Below are 27,228 nucleotides of genomic sequence, written 5' to 3'. Positions count from 1 at the left end.
TCACGACGGAGCATCGCATGCTGGGACCTGTAGTTCCCCACCCCCCATCCCCGGCCTGTTTTCTCTCTTGAAAGCTGGTGGGGGCCACAGTCCGTGCCTCACCCACAGGCAAAAGTTTGGCCACCCATCCTACAGGATCCCAGCTTTAGAAATCCACTCAGCTTGGGCTAGCTGTATTGTTGTTAATCTTCATTCACAAGATTTCAAAAAAAAAAACCCCAAGGCTCAGGCTGTTGATAGAAACTGAAGCTGGGAGGGAAAAAAAAATAGTTGAAAGTCAGCTAAAGTCACCTTGGTAACTGCTGCAATACACTCGCCCGGAACAAGGAGGCATCAGATCCAACTACAAACAGCTTGAAAGAAACAAAAAAGAATGTAATCATCTAAAGAATTAATCTGACAACTGCCCACATTGACACCTCCCACCAGCCTCCAGTCAGTTGGAAATGTGCTTTAATCTTCCCAACTCCCCTCCAGTTTCATAAAATGCTAGATGTGCAGTCCTCAAAGTGGGGCATTTCCGGCCTGCTGCTTGCATTTGAACGGCACTGCCTTTCCGAACGGAGCCGCCTGGCTTCGGCCAACTTGTTTTTTCTGGACGCAGAGAAACATGAATTATTTGTGTGGGTTGGATGAAGTATTCAATCTGGAATAGACCAAGTTTGCAGCATTTTACATCATAGGCAGTTTGATCTTTAGTCAACAAATACAACAACGCTGGCCTTCGCTGCTGATTTATTTGGTGATGGGTTGTGGGGGGAGCAAATGGTTACAGGGAGATGGTGATCGTGAAGCCAGAGATGTTATTGAGAGAAACCAGAGTTTTTGCAAATTGTCCTTTTGCTTCTCACAAGCTGCGTACGGCAGGGAAAGCTACAACATGAGCTTTTCATTAATAACGCCCCAGCAATTCCAGCACCCCCTCGTCTGGGCCATCACCCTTCCTCTGGGCCAGGATGAGGATTTCCACTCCTACTGAAAGAATGTTAATGTTTCTCACAGAGTCCTGTGTCTTGTTACATGTTCCCTAACCCGAAAGTCGGATCCCGTTCTCAGCCTTCCCTTAGCACCTTCTGTCCTTGCTTCTTGGAGCACTCTGTAATCATTGTCCTTAATCCTTGCAGGGCTGGAGGAGTCTTATAGCTGTGATGGTCCAGGAAAGGTGTGAGAGATTTGGGGGGGTGGTTGGTGATATCTTTTATTGGAACAACTCTGTAGTTGGGAGAGAAGCTGGATAGTGCCCTTCCGCAGGTCCAAGAGAGAAGTAAACACAACTCAAGCGAAACAACAGATGCAATAAAAGCATTTGCATCTGAAGTAATAGATTTGACTTTGTTCTATCCCCTATTTAGCTCAAGCTTTGTCTGCTTCTCTCCCAGACCTGAGGAAGGGCAGTGCAGGTCCAAAAACCTGTCTAACATCTCTCTCAGCTATACAGTTGGTCCAGTAAAAGATACCACAAAAGAACCCCCTCCTCAAGGAAGGGAGGGAAGGAGATCCACTTCATACATGGAAAAGCCGAGGCAATGTTTAAAGCAAATTTCAAGCACCATCGTCTTGCGGGGAAAGGTGAGTTTTCCACCATCAGGTCACATATCTCAGGGTAAAAGCCTAGCAGAGGTGAAGCACAAGCAGCCTTTTCCTCTGTAGTGGTGGTGGGCCTTATTGCCACTGCTGCTGCTGCCACCACCTGGGGCCTATGCCTGCTAGCTTCCCCAAAGCAAAAACTACCAAGTCTGACATCCATGAGGATTTTACGTCAGAGCCTGGAAAACATAGCATAGGGTCGGAAAAGTGACAAGTGAGTTCTTGGCAGAGGTTTGGGAGCAGAACCCAGGTATTCTAATGGCTAACACTGTGTTTTAAGAGTGAGACTCTTCCTGTCCCAGTTCTTGGTCTATTTAGGAGGGCGTTGGTTCATCCTTCTTCCAGAACCATCTGAACACCAAGTAGCTGAGACCCTCACCTCCATTGCGATGTAGCTCAGTGCTACAGATGCTCCATGTGGGTATGGACCATCTTAGGTGAGCTTCGTGTATTCAGACACATCCCCGAGTGCTTTCACTGTTGGCACTTGGTGCAGCTATGCCATTGCTAAAAGAAACATGTCTAGCCTTCATGTAGGAGGAGCGCTTTTAGTCTTGAACATCCCACCCTGGCTGCATCTGAGCCAGCTACAACAAACAATTGAGTGGTGTCAGCAGTGCAGCAACACTCAGCTAGTCCCTGTGGCGTGTCTCCACCCAGGCTCTTATGTGTATTGGAGCACGCTGAGAAAATCTGGGCAGTGTTCTCTTACTTTTGTCTATCCTATCACAGCTATCCTGCAATACCGCAGCACTCCAGCCACTTGGACACAGAGCTGTGGCAGCATCCACACTTGAGACCGCATCCTTAGGTCCCTTTAGAGGAGGGACTAGCCAGGTCTGCTCCACGTGCATGGTTGGGGCTGACCAGGATATAGCCAGTCGCAGCCCGATCATGGTGATGTGCCAAGCTGTTTACTAGCCTGCGGTAGCTGTGTGGTGGGTGGGCCCTGTCTGGAGCAACCCACATCACATACCTTGTTTAGAAAAAAAGTCAGGGCAATGCCGCACCTTATAGGCAAGCTGAATCAGAGATGCATAAGTTTCCATGAGCAGAAGCTCACTTCATCAGATGCTGAAAAGTTACGTATCTCTGATTCTGTTAGTCTATACAATGCATCTCTATCCTACCTTATGCCTGATGTCAGACTAACATGGCCAACTACCTCTTCTGTTCAGAAGGTTATGGGACAGACAGGATCTGATTTGGGATTTCACTACCCTAGTTTCACCGGTCCACCGCAGAGTGCGGATCACAGGGACACCACCCACATTAAACAACAAACCCAGGGGTTGTGACTATTTGGGGGAGGTTTTAACTGAAGCAATTGGTAAAAACTTGGTGTCCTTTCAGAGCTAACCAGAGATTTGCCTCACACTTCCACCTTTTGTGAGTGTGAGAGAGAGGCTGGTTACTCATTAATATTAAGTCTTAATTATTTAAGATCTGGAAAACCCAATGGTTCCTTTCAGAAGTTACACATTAGTCAACACCTTCTCTTGAGGCACAAACAGCCTTTGCCGGTTTGAAACAGGAGATTTTAGTTTGCATTAAAAAGCCCACCCCTACCCTTCAGCATGTTATCATCATCCTGATTAGAGCAACTGGAGGCTGCATTCAGGGATCAGAGCTCTGTTGTACCAGGCATTGTTCAGGCCAGCGTGTTTAAAACCAGAAAACCCAGCCCCAGCCTCCCAGAGCTTTTGGTCCAGCTTGTGATGATCTCTATTGAATCCGTAAGCCCCTGTACCTTCATTGACCATACCAGTTGCAGTATTAGGAAACTCACTCACAGGCGCATGGAAGAATCCCATTGTGCAGACCAGCGTGTTTGAAAACAAACCGACCGCAAAACCTAGCCCCGGTCCCAAGGAGTTTATAGTCCGAGTCTGCAGCAAGCTGAGTGGCAGTGATTCTCAACCAGGGCGCCGAAGCAATACTAGCCCTGTTGAGTGTTGTGAACACCAACACATGCTCCGCAAGATAAACCTAGAGATTTCAAACAGGAATCTAGCATGTCAAGAGGGCAGAACGTTGTCATGGGCTTTCCAATTCTTTGTGGCAGAAGAATTGCTCTCTCATTTCTCTGCGGTCAAAAAACAAGTGAAAGCAAAGAGCTGGCATTTTCCAGAGAGGTGCCTCGAGTCCAACAAGGGGGCCCTGGAGTCTAAAGGAGATGGAGAACCACCGGCGTATGCAATTCTGTTCCATAAACGCCTGTCCTTTCTAAATTTAAATTCACTGACTATTAGATGCAGCATTAAGGATTTTACCGAGTGCACCAAGCCCTCCAGGGACAGGCGAAGGGCCCAGCCTCTTGTCTTTATTAACAAGAGTGCTGAATAACTCCAGATACGGTCCAATGTACATAAACTCTGTAACTGTTCTCAACAGTTGATAAAGTGCACTAAAAGCATGTGTTTCTAATGGCTGACACCCTGTTGGGGGCAGGGGGGTTGGTAATGAATAATTGGAAGCGTTAGATGACAGACTGACTTTCCCACAGCTTAATGTGTATATAAGATCTGATAAGGAAGCTCAGGCAAAGCGGAGCTTAAGGTCAATTGATCATTAATCAGCCGTGCACTTCTCAGGTAGTCGCACTGCAAAGGCTTTCTTCACAGTCTGCCCCATTCCACTGTTTTAAGGCCCCACCTACACAGAGCTGTAAAATGTGTTTGCCGAACCAGTTTAAACACAGCCGTTGGTGCCAGCTAGGCTACGGAGATGGCCAGGCCTTCACTTCAGAGTGAACCCAGATGCCTGGCACCCAAATTGAACCTCCCTCTGTTGTGAACAGCTACGCAGCAAAGCCATGCTTGAGTTACTGTGTCCTCCCTTTGCTTTTGCTTATGCAGCACTGGCAATGGGGGTTGCCTAGCCTGTGGTCCTTTGGGCTGCCCTCGTTCTTCACCAGTGAATTGTGGTCTGCACATGCGGGGGGATTGTGGCAAGGTATTGGAGGACTACAAGCCTTCAAATGGCATAACCTGAATCCTCGTTGCAAAGCGGGAAGGTTACCAGTCCAAGTGAAAGTCTCGCATGGGTTTTAGCTGAGCCTGGGTTGACAGCGCCACCACATGCAGTCCAGTGGCTTTGCATGGAGTGGAGCTGGGGGCAAGAGGCAAGTCGGGGCCCAGGTTAACTGCAGTGAGGCGCTCTGAAAATCAAATCGGCGGCAGGTGTAGAGTTGTTCCATCGCAGTTCGCTCAGCGCAACCGAAACATGGCTCCATCTGTCCCTACAGAAGGGCTCGAGCCAGGGCTTAGCCAAACCATGTCAGGATTTGGTGGCAGTGAGTGGTTTGGTTTGTCCTGCCAGCTGGATCTATGTTTTATCTGTCGGGGGACTGGTGCTGTAGCCAGCCTTTTTCCTTTCGTCTCTCCCCAGCTACAGATGACCCTGTGGCATAGTTCAGACCGCAGCAAGGTATTGCTTCTGTTAAATCAAGAATAATTGCCAGATGAGAGAAAATTGTAAGCCCTGTCTCTTGTGACTGCATTGCAGCTGATGGCACTCTGTCCGTCTGTCCCCTTCCAAGCTGTTGTTCCCTGAACTGGCCTCTCTGAATCATCCAGCACGTTCTGCCTGATCTAATCTTGTTTTGTTCCCTATAAACTGTCAACTTGTTGCACCAGAGATCATATCTTTTCTCTATATGCTCTGTGATCTGAGGAGGAGTTACAGCTCTGCCCTTTGCACATATAAAGTGTTTTGAAGTTTATGGTGCAGCAGTTAGAGATATCCCTGCCTGATGACACAGAGGATGCTGTCTTGGGAAGTTCATAATCGTATAACAGTGCAACCTTTAATCAGGACATGGCCATACGGAACCGACCGAGTTCGTAAAATATAAAGACTGCATTGTTTGAGCGCAGCTCTACTTGAGAGGGAAAGCGGTCGACCGGTATTCTGCGACTCGTGAGTGGATTTTGTCCTCTGAATATTGCTCCTGATGCCAGCAGAAAGCAGAGTACTTGCAAGCTCTGGGTTGAAGGAAAAGAAATACAGAGGCTCTGGGAGCTTCTTTTTGCTATCGGTCTCTGAGCCAATAGATCCGCAACAAATTAAATGGGACGGTGTAGAGCCTTTCCACCTAGCCTCACTCCTCCCTTAAAGAATCCCGGAGAGTAGAGGCCAGATCACAGAAGACCCACGTGGGCTGTGCCTCAGCCAGAGAGCTCTCCCTTACAGCGCGTGTTATTTTGCTGTTTTCCCTTAGGAAACTGGTTCCTGTGCTTCTGGGGGCTCTGTTGCATTCTCCAATTTCAGTCCTTGATCACTGGATCAGGGCAAAGCCTTGGATGCTGGGATCCGTGGTGTGTGTGAGCCACACCTCTAACAGAGACAAGGGTGGCTGTAAACTAGATGGGCTCTTCAGGCATTAAGCAGCTGTCACGCAGCTGTTGTAGATAACAGCTGAAATGTCCCTTTTTCTTCCCCACAGCATCCATACTACTACCAGCAAATGTTTGGGGCTCAGGTCCTAACCATGTGCCCTTTGTTCCTTCTTTTAGGAGCCGTAAGGATAGCTTAGAAAGCGAGAGTTCGGCAGCTATCATTCCCCACGAGCTCATCCGCACAAGGCAGCTCGAGAGCGTGCACCTGAAGTTCAACCAGGAGTCTGGGGCACTGATTCCACTCTGTCTAAGGTGAGAGAAGCCACTTCCTTCCTTGGCCTTGGTTCAGCAGCTGTGGTTCTCCTTGGCACTTGTCATTCCTTCACACAGACGATCACAGCTAGATTGGTAAAGGCCAGAGCTGCAACACTTTGCTAAAAATGCTGGAAGCAGATGGCACTTTGCACATGTGTTCCTCCTGCTAAGATCGTTCCTTACTCTCCTGCTTTTCCACCGTTTATTTTGAGGGTTGAAGAGGAGAGCTTCTCTGATCAGACTCGGGACTCAGGCAGTTAACCATGCGATCAGACGAAGGCCCTTTCGTGGATGTTAGCTTGCACATTTGTACACAAACATTTGGCATGTTTTGTATGGGCAGACACTCTGTCACTTCTATACCTGTAAACGCAATGCCACAAAATGTGGAAGTTCACAGTTCAGCCAGATTCAGAAAGGGGTTGGACAGGCTCTTGGAGGAAGGGGGCATCCATAGCTATTAAGTATGGGAGATAAAGGGACAGTCTCTGAATCAGAACTTCCTCCTTTAATGCTGGAGGCTGCAAGGGAGAGAGCAAAAACCCTGGTCAGACCCAGTTCATCCTCCCCTCCAGCCTCCGCTCTCTGCCACCGTGTGACACAGGAGACTGGGGAAGATGAACCTGGGGTCTGACCCAGTAAATGTTCCCTGCAGGCTAAGGGGGGTAGCGTGGATATAGGGTGTGGCAATTTGTGACCACTCACAGAATTCAGCTACCAAACTTAAAATAAATAGAAGTCACATAAATTCAGCCTTCATGCCCTCCTTTATAAAATGGGCATAAAGCATCTGATAGATGCGGGGAACACAAATGCCTGGGTCACAACTTGAAATTCCCACATGGAAAGCATTATAGAAGTAGGCCTTTGTTGTTTGAGAGGAACACATGTCTCTCTCCTAGTGAATGTCTTTTTGGACACAAGTTCACTGACACACCTTAATCTTGGTAAGTGATAGGCAATGGGTTACTATGACATCAGCTAACTCACGTAGAATTTGGGGCCAGGTGATTAAGCTGATGGCAAGGTTTGGTGCTGTGGATTCTGGATTCAGTCCCTGGGCAGAGGGAGGTGGAAGTCCTACGCCGTAACTCTGTCCACAACCACCGTGGTGATTTGAGATCCTATTATAATCCTGCTCGGTCTTCCCAGACTAGAAGGATTGCGATTCTGAAGTGAGGTCTTGGTATTTAAGCGGGTGGGAGGACATCCAGACTTTTAGCAGGGACTCCCAGCCCATCGAGAGGGACAAGGCAAGTCATTCATGTGTTTGTACAAAATGAGTCCTTATGCTGCCGGGTGACCCCAAGAGCTCATTTGAGGCCGTCTGGGTTCCTGACCTCTCTGTTCATGTGTGAACATTGTGCTCTCCAGGGGCAGGCTGCTACATGGACGGCACTTTACGTATAAAAGTATTACAGGGGACACGGCGATCACATTTGTATCGACAGGAGTAGAAGGAGCCTTTGCTACAGAAGAACACCCCTATGCAGCACATGGGCCTTGGTTACAGGTGAGAGAGCTTCTTTCTTCCCCATCCCACCCGCTCTTCCTCTTGCACCTTCTTCCTTTACAAAGCCCTCAAAGTTCCCTGCCCTAAAAATAGCGCAGCCCAGCTACACATCCTGTTGCAAGTTTTGTGATGATTAACAGGCAGCACCTTCAATAGCTCCAAAAGCAATTAGAAATACAGAACTATTCCCAGTTGTAGGAAAGGAATGTGAAACAAACACTGTTCAGCAGTTTCAACTAATACCATATTGTCTCACATAACACACACACCCCCTCTTCCCAAAATCCAGGTGCTGAAAATTGGGGTGCACATTATAAATGAGGAGCAATGGTTACAGAAGTTTCTGATGCTTAAAGCCGCTGTCAAGAAAGAGCAAAAGGGAAGCTCCACATGCTCCATGCTGGATTCCCTAGTTGCCAGTGATGGATGCTTTCTCTCAGGCCCCTTTCCCCTTCCATAACAGAGGCTCACAGGGAAAGATCTTTTTCCTTCGTTCTGCCTTTCAAAAATGACATGCATGTTTTGTTTGGGGACGTGTTGTATGTGAGAAGGTATGGTATTTATTTAAAGAAAACAGCCATTTGCATCTCGGGCTCACAGAGCATTTACAAGCTCTCTTTGTTCTCATTCCTTTCCTATGCTGCCACAGTGAAACGGGGGGATTCAGAGAGGCAGAACGGTTTTGGAGTTCAGACCAGCCATCAGGCAAGGACAAGCGGGGACAACACACGTTGTTCTCACTCAGCTCTAGATCCACTTGTAGCAAGTTCCTGATGTTAACTCTGGCCAAGCAGGCGCACATTTGTGTCTGTGCAGGAAAGCCCTCTTCCAGGAGAACTGGATGCAACAAGCTGCATCTCTCCCTTCCCTGTGCTGTCTCCAAGGCGTGCTGCTATTTTAGGCCCGGTGGTGCAACGTGTTGCTCCGGCGTTACAGTTAAGCCGGCCGTGGCAGGTTTTCAAGGCGTTACCCTGCACATGTTCACAAATCTGGAGGGAACCATACAGGCAGATCTTTGCAACTCGTAAAATAACTGATGTGTGCGGGACCCCACGTGTGACATTCTCAAAGATGCTGCCGGCTTTGATTGTGTGGCTTGGAAAGCCCAGCTCTCTTCTAATGATTAACAGTGCACAGTCGGGTTTAAGGGTGTTTCACTCGCTGCTTGGGTCTTGTGTTTGCCAATACATGACACGCGAGATCTTGTGACTGCATTAACTCCAAGCATAACAGAGTTTGTTTGCATTTGCACTGCATCTTGAAGTGTATTAATGTGTAGAGCAGTCCCATAACCTCTGAAAGCTGGGGAATGGCAATAATTAGGCCGCTGTTCAGGCATGTAACTAGTATTAACCCTTGTGAAACCAGCTGCATTCAAAGCAGCTGTGCCTGGAAACTGATGACTAACTTGGATCATCTGGGAAGGGAGGAAAGGTTTCCTGCCCCCAGGAGGGGAGGCAAAGCTTCTCAAGGGAGCAAGCCCCACCTTGCCTCCTCTGCTAGGGAACATCTGCCATGACCTGCTCCATGCCTGCTGGTTTTGCCTTGTCCTTGAGATTGGAGCTGGCAGTGGACCTCTGGGAGATGCAGGACATCACATAATACAGGCAGGTGCTTAAGGTTGCAGACTCAACATGCATGAGCTGTAGCTTGATGCTTTGGGGTGAAGGAAGAAGGTCCTAAGCCCAGTGCTTTTAGCTTCCGCCTAAGGGGGGAGGGAAGACATGCCACTTAAGAGCCCTGGCCTTGATTGCCAGGACTGGTTTAATCCCTCAAAGACCTGCAAGCAAGATGTACAGAGGAAGCCCCCCTCTGCTCAGCTGAGCCCCCAGACTCAGAGGCACCGACCAGCTCGAGAAATCCCAAGGCAGAAGCAGGGCACGGTGACAGTGAGGGTCTGCGGCAGAGCAGCATAGGCCATTGGGCTGGGGAGAAACGGGGCCTCTCCTGCTGTGGACTTTCCCCATCCCTTAGGGAAGGATCCTGAGAAATCCTGGCCATGAGTCCACGCAGCTTCCATTGCCTGCCGACTCCTGTTGCTCCAGAGTCCTGCCTCTGTGACAGTCCAACCTGCAGCCTAAACACAGCATCTCTTGTTTACATGTGACGGGCCAGGGCAGAGCACTCCGGTCCCGTCTGTCATCGGTGGGATTGATGCAGAGAGGTGCTGTGCAGCCTGTCAGCTCTGGCTCGCATGAGTCCCAGCGGGCTGGAAGTCACGGACATTGGGTGGAAGTTTAGCTGACAACACAAGTTGGTAACTGCTAATGGACAGGCTCCGTTTCACCTGAACCCCATGGCAAGCTGCCCTCTTCGCTGTCTTTTTTAGCAGTCTTCACAGAAGGGACAAGAACTCACGAAAACAATAAAAATCGAGTGCCCTGTTCCTAACAACACTCCTTCCGGGTCAGGTTTGCAGCCTGTAGGCAGGGGCATGCAGAGGGAAGCTTGCCCAGCCGCTGTTCACGCTCTGGGGACGATTAAATTGTTGCATCCTCCAGAGCTGTCAAGCTGGCACCTTTCCCAAGGACTCTGAGTATTTTTCATTTAAGTCGTGTTTAATTAGGTGTAAGAAACTAAATTCCATTAAAGGTCCAGCATGTCAAGCTGGTTTATTGCTTAGTTCCGTCTATCCTGTCATGTATTTTCGAATGAGGAAATCATGTTGATTCAAAGATGCAGACCCGTTCGGGGAGTCCTCCTGGCTCACGCCAGACCCTCTGTATCCATCAGTTCCTGCAACAGCCTCTGACGCACGACCCACTCATGTTGTGTGTGATTGAAGACTCCCACCTTGCTTCTGCCCCAGCAGTGGCTGCCCAAAGCAGAAGCAGCACCCAGTGCTTAGCAAAATCGCCTTTTGGCCTCTGGGGATAAGTCAGTACCCCAGTGGAGCCAGGGGAAGCAGTGCCCATCTTGGCACCCTGCTAAGGGTGGCAGTTCCCAAAAGCTAAAGGGTGCTGATACAAAACAACCCCAGGACAGCATGAATATGCATCATGGGCTTCCCGTCTGTAATCTGAATCTGAGGCCTGTAGGAGCTACTTCGCAAAGTCAGGCCCAAACTGTATCACAGAAAGCAGCATCCAGATGCAATGAACACTTGCCAGGTTCAGCGTCCCTTTCTTCCAGCTGCCGTTTCCTGTCTGTAAAGCCAGAAATGCCACCTTCCCAAGGGCATAATGTGAAACTAAATCTATTAGTGTTGGCGAAACACTGATACTACAGCAACGAGCCCCACAGGAAATCTCAGGAGACCAGTCATAATTATACATCTCAAGAGGGAGAAGGGAGGTCGGTGAAGTCGTTACAGTGCTGGTTTGGAGCTCGGTGACCCGCATTCAGGCTTCTGGTAGCACCTTGGTGAAGTCGCTTAGCCACGGTTACTAACTATTAGGAGGTGCTCAGACCATGCAGTAATGGGAACCGTGCATCCAAAATAGTGCTGTACAGTTTTGCTGAATGGGCCGAGGGCAGCAGATTGGATGAGGAGGATAGAAAGCAGTAGCGAGTGGCTGTCCATTCCCCGAGCACAGTGCTGGGCTCGGAGTGAGACAGGCCCTGGAGTGCGGGAAGGACAGCGTGGTGAAAGATTGGACAGGAATAGATGCCCACAGGTGGGCCAATGTCATTTTACAAGGACAGCTTAAATTCCGGCGTTTGCTGACGCGTCTTTGAAAAACCCAAGCAAGCACAATCCATCCTGCACAGTCGGACTCCCTGTGCCTGGGTGTCGCTAGCACTGAGGATTTGTGACCTACACCGGTCATTTCCTGGTAGCCGTTTTAGACCCTTGGGTGAGCAGCCAGCAGAGACGGCTGTCACCTGCAGCACAAGTGGGCTTGCGGCTCTGTGCGAGGCGCTGAATGGATGCCGAGACTCTTTGGGGCCTGGGCTCTTTAGCAGACTCTCCTTGTGCTGCTGCCCTCCACATCCTCGCACTCCCCCCGTTCCTGTCTTTCTCTCTTCCATAGATTTCATAGACATCAGGGCTGGAAGGGACCTTGGGAGATCATCGAGTCCAGCCCCCTGCCCAAAGGGCAGGAAGTCAGCTGAGGTCATAGGATCCCAGCAAGATAAGCATCCAATTTACTCTTGAAGGTGTTCAATGTAGGTGCTTGAACCACCTCCGCTGGCAGACTGTTCCAGACCTTGGGGGCTCGGACAGTAAAGAAATTCTTCCTTATGTCCAGCCTGAAACGGTCTTGCAGGAGTTTGTGACCGTTCGACCTCGTCATCCCTTGGGGCGCTCTGGTGAACAGACGTTCCCCCAGATCCTGGTGGTCACCCCGATAAACTTATAGGTGGCCATCAGATCACCCCTGAGCCTGCGCTTTTCCAGGCTAAAGAGCCCCGTGGCTCTCAGCCTGTCGTCATAAGGTCTGTTTTCCTGACCTCTGATCATGCGCGTGGCTCTCCTCTGCACTCTCTCAAGCTTCTCCACATCCTTTTTGAATTGTGGAGCCCAAAACTGGACGCAGTACTCCAGCTGCGGCCTCACCAAGGCCGAGTACAAGGGGAGAATGACATCCCGGGATTTGCTCGAGAAGCATCTATGGATGCAGGCCAGCGTTTTGGTCGCTTTACTAGCTGCAGGATCGCATTGGAGGCTCATGTTCATCTTGTGGTCAATGATGACCCCCAAGTCTCTTTCTTCCATAGTGCTAGCCAGCGTAGCACTGCCAAGCCTATAAGGATGCTGCAGGTTTTTCCTCCCAAGGTGGAGAACGCTGCATTTTTCAGCATTAAACACCATCAGGTTCTCATCTGTCCATTTGCTGAACCTATCCAGGTCAGCCTGGATCGCCCTCCTGTCCTCAGGTGTGGATGCTTTGCCCCAAAGTTTGGCGTCATCAGCAAACTTGGCCAGTCCACTTCTGACTCCAATGTCCACATTAATGAAGATGTTGAACAATATGGGTCCAAGGACAGAGCCTTGAGGGACCCCACTGGTCACAGGGCACCACGATGAGTGACTGCCATCAATCACAACCCTCTGGGTCCGACCACGGAGCCAATTTCCCAGCCAGCGGATCCTGGTGGACCCAAGGCCACAACTGGGCAGTTTTGCCAAGAGGTGATCATGGGATACCAGATCAAAGGCTTTTTTGAAGTCAGGATATATGACATCAATCTCTTCTCCTTTGTCCAGGCGATAGGTCACCTAGTCGTAGAAGGAACAACCAGGTGACCTGTCCACCACTTCCCTCCACTCCTGAGCTCTCTGCATGCAATTCGGTGGCTTCCCCATCCTCCACCGCTGCCTCGAGTTGCAGGAGAAGCTGGCAAGCACAGGAGAGGCTCCCTGCCGGTAACAGCGGTAGTAGCTGGGAAGAATGAGTGCAGGAAAAGCTCTGCCCAGCCACTGCAGCATGGGTCAGAGCATGCTCCATGTGGTTGGCAAAGCCCCACGGGGCTGGGGCATATGCAGGAGCGAAGGACCCTCAGTTTTGCTGCCAGTCTCCAATATATGTGTGTATAGGGTGATTTTCAGAAGGCCTAAGTGCTTCCAGGTCATTGGGTCAGCACAGTGACTTCCTCCACACCAGGGCCCCTTTGGGATCTCCCTTCCACAGCACAGCAGCTTCTCAGAGGGTGGCTGGAAAAACATTTAAATACCCTTGAATTGTGTTGTCCTTGAACGTCTCTGAAATGACTGAATCTCCTTCCCCCAAGGCCTGGGCATGGTAGACGTCAGACTTAGCCATTAGCACACAACATCATACAGGGCCTTCTGCTCAAAATCTTTTGGTGCCCTTAACACCAGGACTGGTTACCAGCTCAGTCCACCGTAGGGCTTGTGCGTACACTCTGCAGAGCGTCTGACCTCCTGGAGCTGGAAGGACGCAGCCGCAGAAGCGGCCTACGAGGCCTTCCTGCACGTGGGGCTGTGCAGGTCACCCAGCAGCTGAACCAAAGAGCAGGCAGGTGCATCAACCAGAACACAGTTTTGGGGGGGATTTTTTTGTTTTTCCTTGATGAAATAAAAACTGAGGAATGTTATTTCCTGTTGGAACAAGATGCTCTGGCAGCAGAGCAGCCTCCTGTCTCGGGCACTCATGGGAACGTGGCAGGAAATGAGCTGGACTTGCCAAGTGGCAGGAAGAGGTGGGAGGTGGCTGCCTTCTCCTTTGTGCCTGGTCCCTTCGGGGTTAGATTAAAAGACCCAAGCTCTATTCCCTCCGGCGAGGGAGGACATGAACCCAGGTTCCCAACCCCCAGGATGATGCCCACTTGCAAAGCTCTTGGGTACATATCCCTGGGGGAAGAGGGTACTCAGTCCTCTGATGCTATTCCACGTTGTATGAACAATTCAGCACTTCCTGGAATGAAGCCTGACACCCAGACTCCCAGAGGGAAAGTCCTAGCGAGCAGGCTGGATGTCAGGCCAAGACCAGATACCAGCTTTGGTGTGCTGCCCAGGAGAGCCCCCTCGCCCCAGGGAGATGGGGATGCCCCTCAAGGCAGCCAGATGGAGCAACACCGCTTGTGGCATCCCAGAGAATTTGCCTGTGCATGGGCTGTTGTCATCTCCCTTCCCAGGCTGCTGTGACAGGCACTGCAGCAACCCCACGCAGGTCATCGACAGCAATGCCGGCAGGCTCCAAACTGCCCCGTTCCCTGTTGCCAGGTGGGTTTGAAAGCTCTCCCAGCAGAGTAGGGATGTCACAGGAAGGAAAGGATGGCAGGCGGCCTGTACTTCCCCGCCCCAGGACCATAATACCCCTCACTGGAGCAAGCTGGGCCCAAGGGACATGTAAGTACCTGTCCTTCCAGAGAAAGGTCTCTTTGCCTCCCAGGAGCATAGCAGCAGAGCTGCCCAGTGAAGAGATTTCCCTCGGGTAGTTACGGCGAGGCCGAGGGGAAGTCTGCAGTGAATTCATGCAGCAACATAGCCCTGGAGGGGCTGCCTCCCCACTGCATTGCTGGGCAAGACATGTCACGAGCTGAGCAGGAGAACCAGCCTCTACGCTGAGCTGCTCTCCACACGAGACCAGGGAGGGATGGGCCTGGTGATGCGCCAGGGACTGCCTGTAGGGTAGAGCACATGGGACAAGGTATCTCCTTTGCTTTCCCTGTGGCAGGTTCAGATGTGATGTCTGGTATTATGTCAGGGGTGACAGTCTTACGTCGAGTTTAGATTATGGATTGCACAGGGTGGTTCAGATAGGGCTGGTCCGGCCCCATGCAAGGGGTTGGACTGGATGTGACGTCTGCAGGTCCCTTCCAGCCTGGCTGCTCTGTGATTCCTGTGATCAGACACTTGCCCTCCAGGCCAGGCTTATAAGCAACTCGGGGAAGCTGTATCCATGGGTGAGGACTAGCCTGTTCCCTGTTAAGGCTTCCAAGCCATTGCAGTGGGCCTGATCCTCCTGAAAGCAGGAGGCTGCCTGAGTATTAGGCCTGGAGCTGCCCCTGTTGATTCAATAAGCGGCACATTCACAGAGCCACCAGGCATGTATAAAATGGAGCCTGACCCTGTTCCCTGGGGGCTGCAGGCGCTTGCCCCCACCCCTGGATCAGGCCTTGGATTCCCTGGTGAAGACCCCGCTTGACCGTGGCTGTGCAAGGTGGAGAGAAGCACCTCAGAAAGGCCCGTCTGGGCTCCGACGCCATTCCTTGTGTGTATGGCAGGCAGGCGTCGCCAAGGCGGAGCTGTCATTTTACAACGAGTTCAAGTGATGGATTTGTCTGGGGTGGTTTGGACCGGGCTGATCCTGTCCTGGGCAGGGGCTTCGACCAGATGTGACCTCTGGAGGATCCCATCCAGCCTCACTGCTCTGAGTCTACCAGTGTCTGCGCAGCACCGCTGGAGCCAGTGTGGCAAGTCTTTGAAGCCACCCGGAGCCCAGTGGGACACCGGCAGGTCCTAGAGCATGTTTGCTTCCCCGGGAGGTACCAAGGGAGAGCAGCTCTGAGCCAGCACCGACCTTGCTGAAAACCCTGTCGTTTGGCCTGGAACTTGCATAGCCCTTCCCGTCATTGCATCGCAACCGAGAGTCTCTGCCAATCTCCAGAAAGCGAAGCAGCTGCTCCACGTTCACCATCTCTCAGCAGTGTCCAGTTGCCAAGATCTGCAAGCTCCTCCAAGGAAGAACCAAGGTCCCGGTCTGAAGCCTACAAAGACCAGGGCTTGTTTGTTCTGCTGGAGCTGCAGAGGTTTCAGTCCCAGCGGATGTGAAGTGAGCCGCGACAGACAGACAGTTGCTGGTGTTTATTTGCTGGGAATGTCACCTTGGATATCACACATGCCTGGCGCGCATGCTAAGAGCTCTGCGGGAACAGGCTTGCCACATGCAAGCTGGGGAAGTGGGCGTGAGGAGGGGCTGAGGCAGTCTCGCTGCGGGCCTTGTGCTAGAAACGTCTCAGGACCAGTCTCAGCCTTGCGTTCCCAGGAGTGGAAATCCGGCCGGCCGGTGCCTCCTGACGTTTCGGCAGAGTCTACGGTAACAGGAGCCTGGGGCCTGCGTCTGTCCTAGACCTCTTTGGGAGTCTGTGAGCTCCCAGCTGCCTTGAGAAGGTGGCCTCTCTCTTCTGCAAGGGGGGAAAGGCTGCCAAAAACAGTAGCGTGCCCTAAGCATGGGATCGCTCGCACACTCCCCGGCTTCCTTCTCTGGTCCCCTGTCCAGGGCTGGGCACAGGGTGTCGTCCTGTTTCAGTTCAGGTCGGTCGACTGCCTGTTCGCATCGCTTGGCCCCTGCTAACGTTCATCCCTGGCTGGCGCGACCGCCCTTTGTTCTGCCCAGCCCGTGCATGGACCATGCCCATCCCTCTGACCCTGCGGACTTCGTCCGCTCCTCACATCCGGTCTTTCTCTGGCTGGCAGACAGACTCCTTCCTCCAAGAGCCTGTTTCCCCTGTCCTGCCTCTCCAGTCCCTGGAGTCTCTCCTTCCCTCCCAGCCCTGGATCTGATTCCTGGTGCCAGAGCCAGCCTTCTCACTGCCCCCTGCTTGCCCGTCCCGCCTCATTAATTTTGGCTCGTCTTGTCCTGTTGCCTAATGCGTGTTTTCTCCTGTCCCACCTCTGCTTGCTCTGACGGCTGATTCCTTCCTTCCCGGCCGCCGGGCAGATTGCTCCATCGGTCGCATTCTTCTCTGTCTTTCCCACCCACCGCTCTGTCACTCGCGGCTGCCCGCAGGGCTACGGTACCTTACCCAGGCCGCCTCTCCCTGCTGAGCTCACCCTTTGGGTAACTCCCCACCCGCCAGCCAGGGTGGCCTCAAGGAAGCAGCCCCCTCGGTTTCTGTCCAGCTTTCTTCCCTGTCCATCAACAACCTGGTGTCTCCAATCCGCAGGTGTCGTAGCTCCTCATCGCTTCACCCGCGGTGCTGCAGTGCTCCCAGGTGTGTGGTTAGGTGCTGGCGCAGGGCCCATGCCCCAAGGGGCTGGCGGTCCAGGGACGCCTTGTCAGCCTCCTTCATTTTGTCAGCAGTTGGTAAGAGCAGCTTGAGGGATTGGTGCCTTCCCTTCTGGACCTGTCTGGCAGAATCGGAGAGTCTCGCAGAGCAGGCCACGGGCTTCCCATGCAACCCTTTGAGTGGTCAGGTGCGGCTGTATATTGGTCTGAAATAATCACTCTCTGAGTTCCTGTTGCATTGAGCAGGCGTCTTCTGGGGGGTCCCCTCGGAGTCTGTTCAGTATTGGTTTGAGAGACTTGGCTGATGGAGTGGGGGTGAGATGCATGCCAGGTGCTGCACTTTGGGAGGAGAAAGCAAATGCAAAAGGGGGCACAGCTGGCTGGGCAGCAAGGTGGCAGGGAAGATCAGGGTGGAAGCAGATCCCAGACTTTAAGGAAGATACAGGAGGGGGTCCCGAGCACAGCAACAGCAGTGGCAAGAGTGTTGGAAAGCCTGCCCTGGACAGGAAGGCTGAAGAAACTGGGCTGGTTTTCCTTAGAAAAGAGAAGTGGAGGGAGACAGAGAGACAAAAATCCAGTATGTAAAGAAGTTTATAGAGGAGTGCTGATCAGTCGTTTTCTATGACTGCTGGGGAACGACAAGAGCTTGCAGCCAGCAAGATTTGGGCAAGATGCTAAGTCAGTGAATCCTAGAGCCGTGGGGCTGAAAGGGACCTGCGGAGGTTGCATCCGGCCCAACCCCTGGCTGAGGCAAGATCAGATCCCAGAGACATCCATTGTCCAGCCTCTTGGCAAACTATACAGTCACTCCTGACAAAGCAGCAGACATAACACCCGACCCTGCCACAGGGAAAGCAGGGGGGCTGCGGTGGCCAATGTCCTGCTGCAGCAAAGGTTGTTCATAGATGTTTGAGAGACCCCAGGCAGAGGCTGTGCCCTCGCTGCAGGAGAAGGCAGCCCCCATCCCCCCCAGTCTGTACCAGTCTGACCGGGGGGGGGAATCCTTTCCTGACCCCAAGTGCAGCATCGGTCTGAGCCTGAGCACAGGGGCAAGAACCTCCAGCCAGGACCCTGCGGGGTTGGTGCCAGGGGTAGCATTGGCACAGCCCCGTCCCACCCCCAGCCTGCACTGCAGCAGCACCAGCACCTCTGGGGGAGGCTTAAAAAAACGTTAGTAAAAAAGCCAAGTTATTATAATCACATGAGCAACGACACGCTGGGGCAGGCTACCCAGGAATGCTGGGCAGTGCCTGGGCGATGAGCTTGTCCAGGCTGGTCTGGGTGTACTTGAACCTGCCTCTGCAGGGGAGGATGCAGCAGATGACTCCTGCGGTCTCTTTGGTGGGCGCCTGGGGCCTGGCATTAACCATTGCCAGCCGGGCAGGCAGAAGCCACTGTCCAAGGCACTCAAGCTGGAGGCTTCCCTGTGCCTCAGGGGCAGGTGATGGGTGGGCCTGGTGAAGACAGGGAAGGGTCAGTCGGAGGGTCCTGAGAGCCATGCTGTGTATCCCAATCTGTGGGGCTTCTTAATGGCGCTGTGCTCTCCAGAGCAGAGTCCTGGTAGTGCCCAGCAGGCAGACCCCAGCTGTAACACAAGGCTTCACTTCAGTGCCCCAGATAGAAACGTTCTCATTGCCCACTACCCCCTGCAGCCCTTTCCTCTGCCTCCCCCTTCCCTCATCCTTTCGGGCACAGGGAGATAATTGACAGGGGAAGACGATTGCTTGATAATCCGAGCCTTGCTGGCACTGGCAGGGGCAGCAGCACCGTGAGCAAGAGGCCTCCCGCCTTTGTGCTGCCAAGAAAGTGAAGCAAGTACAGTCTCCTCTCTGTGCAGAAGAAAGGAGCCTGCAGCTTGGCAGGCAGCTCACACCAAAGAATAACGGTCTGTGTCTCACTTGCAGATCCTGCTGACCGAAGAGTTCGTCGAAAGGATGCTGGAGGACCTGGAGGACCTGACGTCTCCGGAGGAAGTAAGGCCACGCTGTTCCTGTCTCCCCCCTCCAGCGCCCTGAGCGTGCAGCAGCCTGTCTGCACTTCAAAGACTGTGTTCGGTCTGGGGGCCTGGACAGGGGCTTTCTCACACCTGCCGCCCATCCTGGCTGCCCCCCATCCGACCCACTGGCCTCCCGCAGCCGTGCGTCGCCAGCCAGGCAGCGCTGAGCCACTGCGGCTCCGGAAAGCTTAGCCTTCACCTAGCAGCTCAGTCCCTTCCCTGTGCCCCACGGAGGCATCCCACCCCACTTCAAAGAGCAGGGGCAGGAGCGACATGTGGTATTTTTAATCCTGTGTTTTACAGCTCCCTGCGGATGCTAAGGAAACTTCCCAGGACTGGTAGCACGGCTCCTCCTGGCTGCCCCCTCCCAGAGAGCACTCCCTGCTCTAATTGTTTCATCCCCAGCTGGCTCCCGACAGGTTTTATGTGCAGCAGGAACAGCTGCTGGTGGGGTTCGAGCACCCGGCGGGCTGTCAGGCCAGCTCTCAGCCCTCCAAACCTGATCCCGGGCTCTCTCCCGCCGGCATCCGCTGTCCCAGATAGGATGGCTGGGCAGCGCCTGTGGCCCAGGCTTTGCTTAGCTGGCGGTCTGTGGCTCCTTCCAAAAGCAAAGGGCCCAAGCTGTATTGGAACCTTTCCCACTTTGCAGTGGTACAAGTTTTAGGTGGAAGGCCACAGCTTTTTCAGGTACAGGACCCTACTTTGTGCTGCCTCCGTAGCCTCTGGCAGCTGCCGATATCCAGCGGCAGAGGTGGGAAAACCCAGTGTGAGCTGCAGAGGGAGAATCCCCCGCTCCAGCTGTGCAGCGAAAGGAACCCCCGACCTCCTGGAGGCCCAGCCCGGGCTCCGAGGAGGCTTTGCTGCTGCTTTTTTCATGCTTCAGACCTCTGGGCTGGGGGTCCCCTGAGCTGAGCTGGCCCACAACCTGAATCAGTGGCATGACTTGCGTATCAGGTGCAAGCTCAGCATGCAGCAGGCAGTGGCAGAGCCGTGTCTGTCGCACTGGTCGTTCCTCACTGGCAGGGCAAAAGCGAACCCGAGCTCGAGACCCAGAAGGGGACGGGGCATTCGAAGCACCTTATGGGACAGAAAATGAGTATTGCACCCGTTCCCCTCCCTAGGTCCTGGCTCCAAGGCCTCTGCCAATTGGGTTTGCGGGTGTTGGTGAGTTCCCAGAGTGAGCTGGGCCAGGCTGTTGATGCAACAAGATCTTAGTACCGAGTGTACCATGCCCCAGCTTTCCAAAGCCTCTTCCCAGCAGCTCTGGGCACCTCGCAGCCAGCAGGCCTGGAGTGCTGCAGTGTTCATCTGAAAGCCCCAGCCCACACGACTGGGGACAGCCAGGCCGCCATCATGCCCCACACACAACCAGGACCTGCCTCAGACTGTGGCCCTACTTGGCATTTAGGTTCCCACTCTGAGACCTGCTCGTGAGCCCCCTGGAAGCCTCCGACTCGCTGCAAGAGTAAATTGGATGCTTATCTTGCTGGGATCCTATGACCCCAGCTGACTTCCTGCCCTTTGGGCAGGGGCTGGACTCGATGATCTCCCGAGGTCCCTTCCAGCCCTAATGTGCATGAAATCTATGAGGTCCACTCCCAGCCCCCTCTGCCTAGTCTTGGCCTCCAGGCAGAAATTGTCTGCCCACCCCTTGCACGGTCACAGGGGAGCAGCTCATCTGGCTTCTGCTTGCCACAGTTTGGCGCAGACCACAGCAAAGCTGCTCCCATTGGGGCTGCCTGGCACGGTGGTGGCAGTGCTCCTCGAGCTGTGGGACCCCACTTCCCACTGCCGCATTGAGGTGACCCCCCAGCGGGATGCGGTGCACTGTGGGATGACATATGGGCTAGCCCCCAGCTAGCAGCCTTGTCCGCATGCTAGGGAAGTCATGGGGTTTGCCCTGTTTCTGCCTAGGCATAAATTGGGCCCCAAGTGAGCTCAGGAACGCGGTCACCCCTGCTCGGCCCCTGCAGCCATTCGTTCTCAGCAGAGCAGAGGCTTTCCCCTCCCCGCCCCCGAGGCAGCATTCTCCAGTCCCTGGGAGTCTTGCTCTAAAGCAAACAAAGGGGATCGTGGGGCCTGGGAAGAGTTGGAGGAAATGGAGCCCTTGAAGTGGGAGGGGAGAGACTTGCCCCTTGCAAGATTTTATTGAGATCGGGGCCAGGGGTGGCGATGGGAACAATCGCCCAGCAGAGGAAGTAAACAATGCTGGGGCTGCAGCCTCCCAACTTGACTTTGGCAGCAGAGACACAGGCCACATTATCTCATGTCCACTGCGGTCCAAAATACACTGATGGGGAAATACTTCCTGCGCAGCCTTTTGCCTCGCTGCGAGCTAGAGGGCTGCTGGCCTGGGTAACAGCTCTTGTGTAACGTGGGCTGGCCTGTGGTGCTGGCCACTAATGGGCTTTTTTCTTGCCTCATAGTTTAAGCTTCCCAAGGAATACAGCTGGCCCGAAAAGAAGCTGAAGGTCTCCATCTTACCAGACTCCGTGTTCGACAACCCACTGCAGTAGAGCTGGATCCCCCCCGTGCCATCTGGGAAAGCCACGTGACTGTACATGACCCAGTGACTCACAGGCTAACAAATGCAGTACAGACTATTCCTGCACCTCGAAGGGAGGCCGCACAACCACTGCACACCCAGCCCAGACAGAACCGGACCACGTCAAGCCCCTTCCCTCCCCACCCCCGGCCCCCTGGAGCCGACTCCCTTGGAGCAGCTAGCGCCCGTGGAAGGGCAACAGATTGGGAGCCAGCGTGAGACCCCACTGCCTCGTCCGGCTGCAGAGCTCCCCTGCCGCAGCCCAGGGCATGGGTGCCTTATGCACCTCTGCACACATGCAGGCTGCCAGGTGTGAGCACATAATCCCCGGATTAAATGTTCTGTGCGCAACGCCAGGATCCCTTTGTTTGCTGAGCGCTCCTGCCTGCAGAGCTGCTCCTCCACACTCAGGGTTCTTCCTCTGTATAAGCAGCCTGGGCTTTGCCATGCGCTCAGCCCGTTGCTGAGAGGGGTGGCCCTGAATCACTGGCCATTTTTGCAGTGGTCTTGGGGCTCCAGCCCCAGGTTGAGGCCTTGAACCTTGTGGCTGGGGGCCAGCCAGGCTGCAGCTGGGTCTCAGAGCATAAGCAGGGCAGGCTGCACCTAGGCATGGAAGAGCGGGTCATTAATGGCAGCTTCATTGGCGATGGGCTGCAAACCATCACACTGGCCTGTTCGCTGCCAGGGTGGGGTGTTCTCTGGCCCCAAGGCGTCCTCCCGAGCTGGTGTTTCAGAGCAAATCCCTCTCCTCTTATTAGGTGGGTCCAGATTTCTTCCCTGCCCTTTTTGACCTTCCAGCTAGCACGGCTGCTTCTGTAGCCATGTGAAGAGGCCTTCAGTGATCCTAACGCCACTGGCGCAACAGCAGTTAACACTTAGTTACCCCTGATGCAACAGCCAAAACTCACATGGACCTTGTCATCGTTTCTAGTTTCAGGTTCCTTTGGGCGGAGGGGGATTTTGTGAGTCTTCGCAGTGCTATTCAGGGCTGCTTGATGTTGGCTGAGGAGCAGCGTAGGAGCTAGGAGTTTGCCTAGGACTTGCTGGGAGGGGGTCCAGGTATGGCGGAGCTGGTGTTCCCAGGAGTGTCACTGGCAGCTCTTGAGGGAGGCACACTCTCTGGGCAGAGGAGGGCTTTGCAACCATCTGGGTCCCAGCCCCATGCTGCTTATCAGCATGTCCTGGGTCCAGCGGAGAAGACAGGGACTCGATAACAGCACTTGAGCTCCGAGGAGCATCTCAGAATCCTGCTTCAAAGAGCACCGCTTCGAATGTGCACGTGCCAGCCAGCACATGGTGGCGATAGCCTTCACCTCCCAGGCATACTTGGCTGCAGTCACTGTCCCAGTTAGTAGTCTGTGTGTGCCCGTGCTCTCTCCTGCATCGTGGTCCCACATCCGGGGGCCCCGGGGCTAGAGATCACCCTGAATGTGTCCCAGCCTTGCCCCCGGATCACGGTGCAAGAGAACAAGCAGTTGTATCTGCATCCAGCAGGGCAATAGGCGCGTGGGCAACTGGAGTTGTGCCCTTATTGCTGAGCTCACATGCGTGGCAGCCCGTAATCGCACCAAAAGAAGCAGATAGTTCGCCTCTCCATGGAAAAGCAACATGAGGACAGTCAAGTGCTGCTGTTCCCAGGGATCACCAGGGGCAGACCATCGCTAAGCTCGGTGCCACTCTGAGAACTTGAAATTTCCTGCCCTAAGTCCCCTGGGGCCACATGAACCTTTCTACAAGGCAGCCAAGCAGGTGCCACATGTAGATGAAGTTCCTCCTCCTGGCCGGGCTCCTTACTTCTGCCTCTCGCACGCGTGTTGCATCCATGTTCATGGGTGGAGGTCGTGGCTGGACCCACCGTATGCCTCAGACACTCCTGCGTGCTCCATGCCACGTCTGTAGATCAATCCAGCACGTGTTGTGGTCAGGTGACGTGACCGGTGTCTCCATGTCCAAGACATTGCCTCGCAAGCCCTGTTCCTCCCGCCTTGCCAACAGCCCAGTCATGCTACGTCTCCCGGGTGGACGCGGGATCCTCCTACATCATTTAGAAGCTAAAACTGCTGCTAAGAGGAGACTCTCCAGCCTGCTGTTGACCGCTGACCGGGCTTTGCAGGTGAGAGCAGCCTGCAACTCCAGGATCGAACTCCCCTCTCTTGATTTTAGAGTAAGGAGGTTGCAAGTTGATCAGTATTTCAAGGGCTCTTCCCCCCATGGTCTCCTTTCCTCTTCTTCCGTTGAAGCCTGCAGCTGTGCCAAAGACTTGTTCAGTTGGCAAGAGACCTGGATCTCAAATTCCGATGTACTTGTAGCCAGCTTTTGTCTTGGTCAGTGGCCTGGAGGAGGGGGTGTGTGTGGAGAAAGAACCTCCTGGAGACTTTTCTTTTAACAAGTAAATGGTATAAAAAGGGCAATGCGCTGGGTGGACCCTGCGGGGGTTTTCCAAGCCGGGATGGCTGAGAACAGCTGCTCCCATCCTGCTGCCTTTGTAGATTCGTTAAGAGATCTGCGACCTGGATGCCACAGACCCCAAACGGGCACAGCTCGTGCTGGCCGGAGACGGCAATCAGGACATTAATGGCATTGGAAATGAAACGGCACGGCGTTTCTTCCTCGTTGAGGAATCCCTGCTCACCCGTCGTCTCCTCGCTCCCCTGTCACGGATGCTGCAGAAGCCCGGCACCAGAGACCACCACGCTCGCCCTTCGAGCCCCGTGGGGTTGCACAGAGCAAGTGCCCAGCATAAAACACTACGAGCAAAGAAGGGATTTTAGTTTAATCTTCATTTAAGATTCACTGAGCAAGCAGGAGCATTCACCTGACATGATGCTGTCTGTGAACTGTGGTAGCAACACAACGACAAGAGCAACGATGTGGTTTTTTCCGGCTCGCTCTGTAATTGCTAGCGGGGTTTGCAGAAGTTCCTGCTGCTTCTCTTCTGCCCCCAGGTGCAAACCTGCGGACTCAATAACTGAGGGAGCCCCACTCTTGTGTGGGTTGCTCCCTCGCTGAGACTGGTTGCCAGCCCCTGCCCGGGGAAACTCTTCCAGTGCCTCTGCTTTTGAGACCTTTCTCCTGATTTTCTTTTTCTCGGGGCTTTTGTTGCTAGGAAGATCAGGTGAAAAAGGACCTTCATTCCTACCCACTCTCTGTACCTGGTGTCTGCGCCCAAAGTCAGACCCGGCTTTGGGGCCTTGTAACTGCGGTGCCTTAGCTCTCATTTGAATTCAACTCCAGGAGCAGCTCAGCTGTAAAGCGGCAGAGCTGGCTCTTCGATGCCCACATTCCTCTTAATAACTACCATGAGAGCAGAGGGGAAAGGTTTCCCCAGAAAAGTTTCTAAATGTTGATGGCTTTGGCTCCGAGGCGTCGCATCCCGGCATCTGAAGCCTAATTTAGGTCATCAGCGCCCTTGCGGTTCTAGCAAGCTCAGTAGCAGCCGATTGCCTTTGTAACCTTGTCCTATAATCGCGGTGTGTGCTCGTCCTGGACCCCCTCCCCTCCTAAAGCTTCATTCAATGCAAGTCCACAATTTCAAATGGAAAGTCAGCCTGTAGTTGAGCACATCTTAGATGGAGCCCTGACCTGCCCTGTATTTCTCAGGCAATTAACCCGGCATGTAATCCACGTCCTCATTTCCAGTGTGACTCTGTTTCTTCTGAAATTGCTTAGACAGTCGAATCGCGCTCAGCGGCACGTTCACCGAGGAGCTTCGTTTCGAGCTTCCCACCAAGGCGCCTGTTTCCTTTGCCCTGCCATGTGACGGGAGGTGGCCAAAGCATTCAGCAGTCGCGTGCACCTCGTTATTCCCGGCGGCAGTTGGGAGTCCCTAATGACAGAGTGACATTGTAGCAGAGATCACCGCGTGGTGAGGGGCGCGTTCAGAGCACACCATGAATCACCGGGTTTTTTAAATTGCTCCAAATCATTTTCTCTCCTTTTTTAAGGCGCTGTAAGAGCCGCTCTTTGCTGCTGATGGCTGCATCTGACAAGCGCAACTTTCTCCTCGCTGAGCTCTGTTTTTTCCTAGCAAAGCTGGGAATCCAAATGGCTTCTTTGTTCCTTTCCCTGGGGCCCAGTGACAGCCTTGCTGAGTGCAGCTCCGTGAATATCGTCCTGCTGCAGAGCAGTGGCAGGTAGGAGGCTCCTATGGACGCACGCCCGGCTGCTCTTAGTTGCTGGATAGGGACGAGATTGGGGCCAGAGATATCTCCTGTCTCCGTGCTGGGCCTTAGATCCCTTTTACCTCGAGTGTCACCCGAGGCTCGCACCTGCATGGGCAAACGACAGCCCGGCTGGGGGCAGGAAGAGGGGGCAGGCAGGTGACTGTGTCCTCCAGGCAGAGCTGGAAGGTGCTGCCCTTTCATCCTTGTCCTTTGAATCTCATTCTGCGCTCCCAGGCTCGTGACCCACCTTCCCCCCTGCAGGTTTCTTCCCCGGGCCCAGGTACTCAGCCAGCAGCCTTCACGAGCAAATCCAGGCCCAAGCCTTCTGCCCGTCTTTGACAGTCCCGGTAGGTTCGGATGCAAGTGCAGTCAGAAGCAGCGAGCAGGGTGCATAGAGGAATGATTAGCCATATTCACACTCCAGATCGAGGAAGGGAGCCGGTTAAACCCCTTTTCTCTCCGATGCCCCAGGTTAGGTACAAAGGCTTTTTCCTTCCCTACCAAGCTACCTTTAAAGGGATAGAGCTTCTCGCTGTTGTGGATGACACTAGCCCTGTTCTGTTTTGGCCACGCTCGGGCTGGATCACCTAGGCCACAACTAACGTTTCTGACGTGAGCGGACCCAGCCCGAACGCTGGCCGCCGGGGTTGCTCCCGCAGCTTCCAGCCAAGGTGAACCTTTTTGTAGTTCATCTGTTTTGCGCGTGTGTTTCTTACTAGTATCCTAAGGACGCTGCAGAATCGGTGTGGAAGGACCAGCGTGTCAGTCCTTTGTAGTTGGCCTTTTTCTTTTTTTTTTCTTTTTTTTTTTACAGAAGAGAGAGATGGAAGGTGAAACTAGCCGAGGCTTTGAACTATTTTCTATTAGTTTCTAACGTCGGTTCCTGCCCTGGCCTTGTGGCGCCGAGCGCGGCTCCCCCGCACGCGACTTTTGTAATATTTTTGTGACTCACTAAACGTTTTCTCTTCTCGTGTATTCCAAGTGCATTAAATGTATTTGCATAGCGGTGTCCTCTGCTCTGTGGCTGGCGTCCATGGGGTGAAGTGGGGTTCACGGCGCTGCTCAGAGCAGCATCAAGGTACCTGCATGTCGATGCATTTCTCATCCGTCCGCTCCTTCCATCCAACAAAGACCTGCCCCGTTTGGGGCACCCTCCAGCGGAGACCTGGATGTGGGGATAGCAGCGTGGGTGGCCCCGAGCACTCCCAGACACAGGACCCTGAACCGCAGGGGCTGAAGCCTGACTCGGGGCTGATCCATGTTCAATTATTAGCAGGTTAGACAGGCAGCAAAACTAAGCACGAGGACGGCTTCTGTCTACAGGTACCTCAGCCAAATCTCTCCCGGCATCTGTGGGGCGCACGTGTGTGTGCAGGGGCCGCCCAAATCGAGAGGCCGAGGGAAATGGCC

At 53.5% G+C, this 27,228-nt stretch overlaps 1 protein-coding gene across 4 annotated transcripts in view; it reads left to right on the top strand.

Moving 5' to 3' along the window:
- SUFU (SUFU negative regulator of hedgehog signaling) overlaps positions 1-26,821 on the top strand; it is a 127,292-nt gene extending 100,471 nt beyond the window's left edge. For 3 of the 4 annotated variants that reach the window (XM_090057542.1, XM_090057541.1, XM_090057540.1), the window contains exons 9-12: positions 6,105-6,239; positions 7,617-7,755; positions 19,019-19,087; positions 21,537-26,821. In XM_090057542.1, coding sequence (XP_089913668.1) covers positions 6,105-6,239; positions 7,617-7,755; positions 19,019-19,087; positions 21,537-21,626 — 433 coding nt within the window. In that variant the 3' untranslated portion in view covers positions 21,627-26,821. Of the gene's footprint in view, positions 1-6,104; positions 6,240-7,616; positions 7,756-9,870; positions 10,352-19,018; positions 19,088-21,536 lie in introns of those variants that run through there. The other variant, XM_090057543.1, reaches the window with a different exon arrangement.
- Positions 26,822-27,228: the final 407 nt, after the last annotated feature.

The sequence above is a fragment of the Crocodylus siamensis genome, chromosome 7 (assembly GCF_052110815.1).
Source record: "Crocodylus siamensis isolate JL-2025a chromosome 7, ASM5211081v1, whole genome shotgun sequence".
Taxonomy (NCBI): Eukaryota; Metazoa; Chordata; order Crocodylia; family Crocodylidae; genus Crocodylus; species Crocodylus siamensis.
This window is presented reverse-complemented; position numbering and strand designations above follow the sequence as displayed.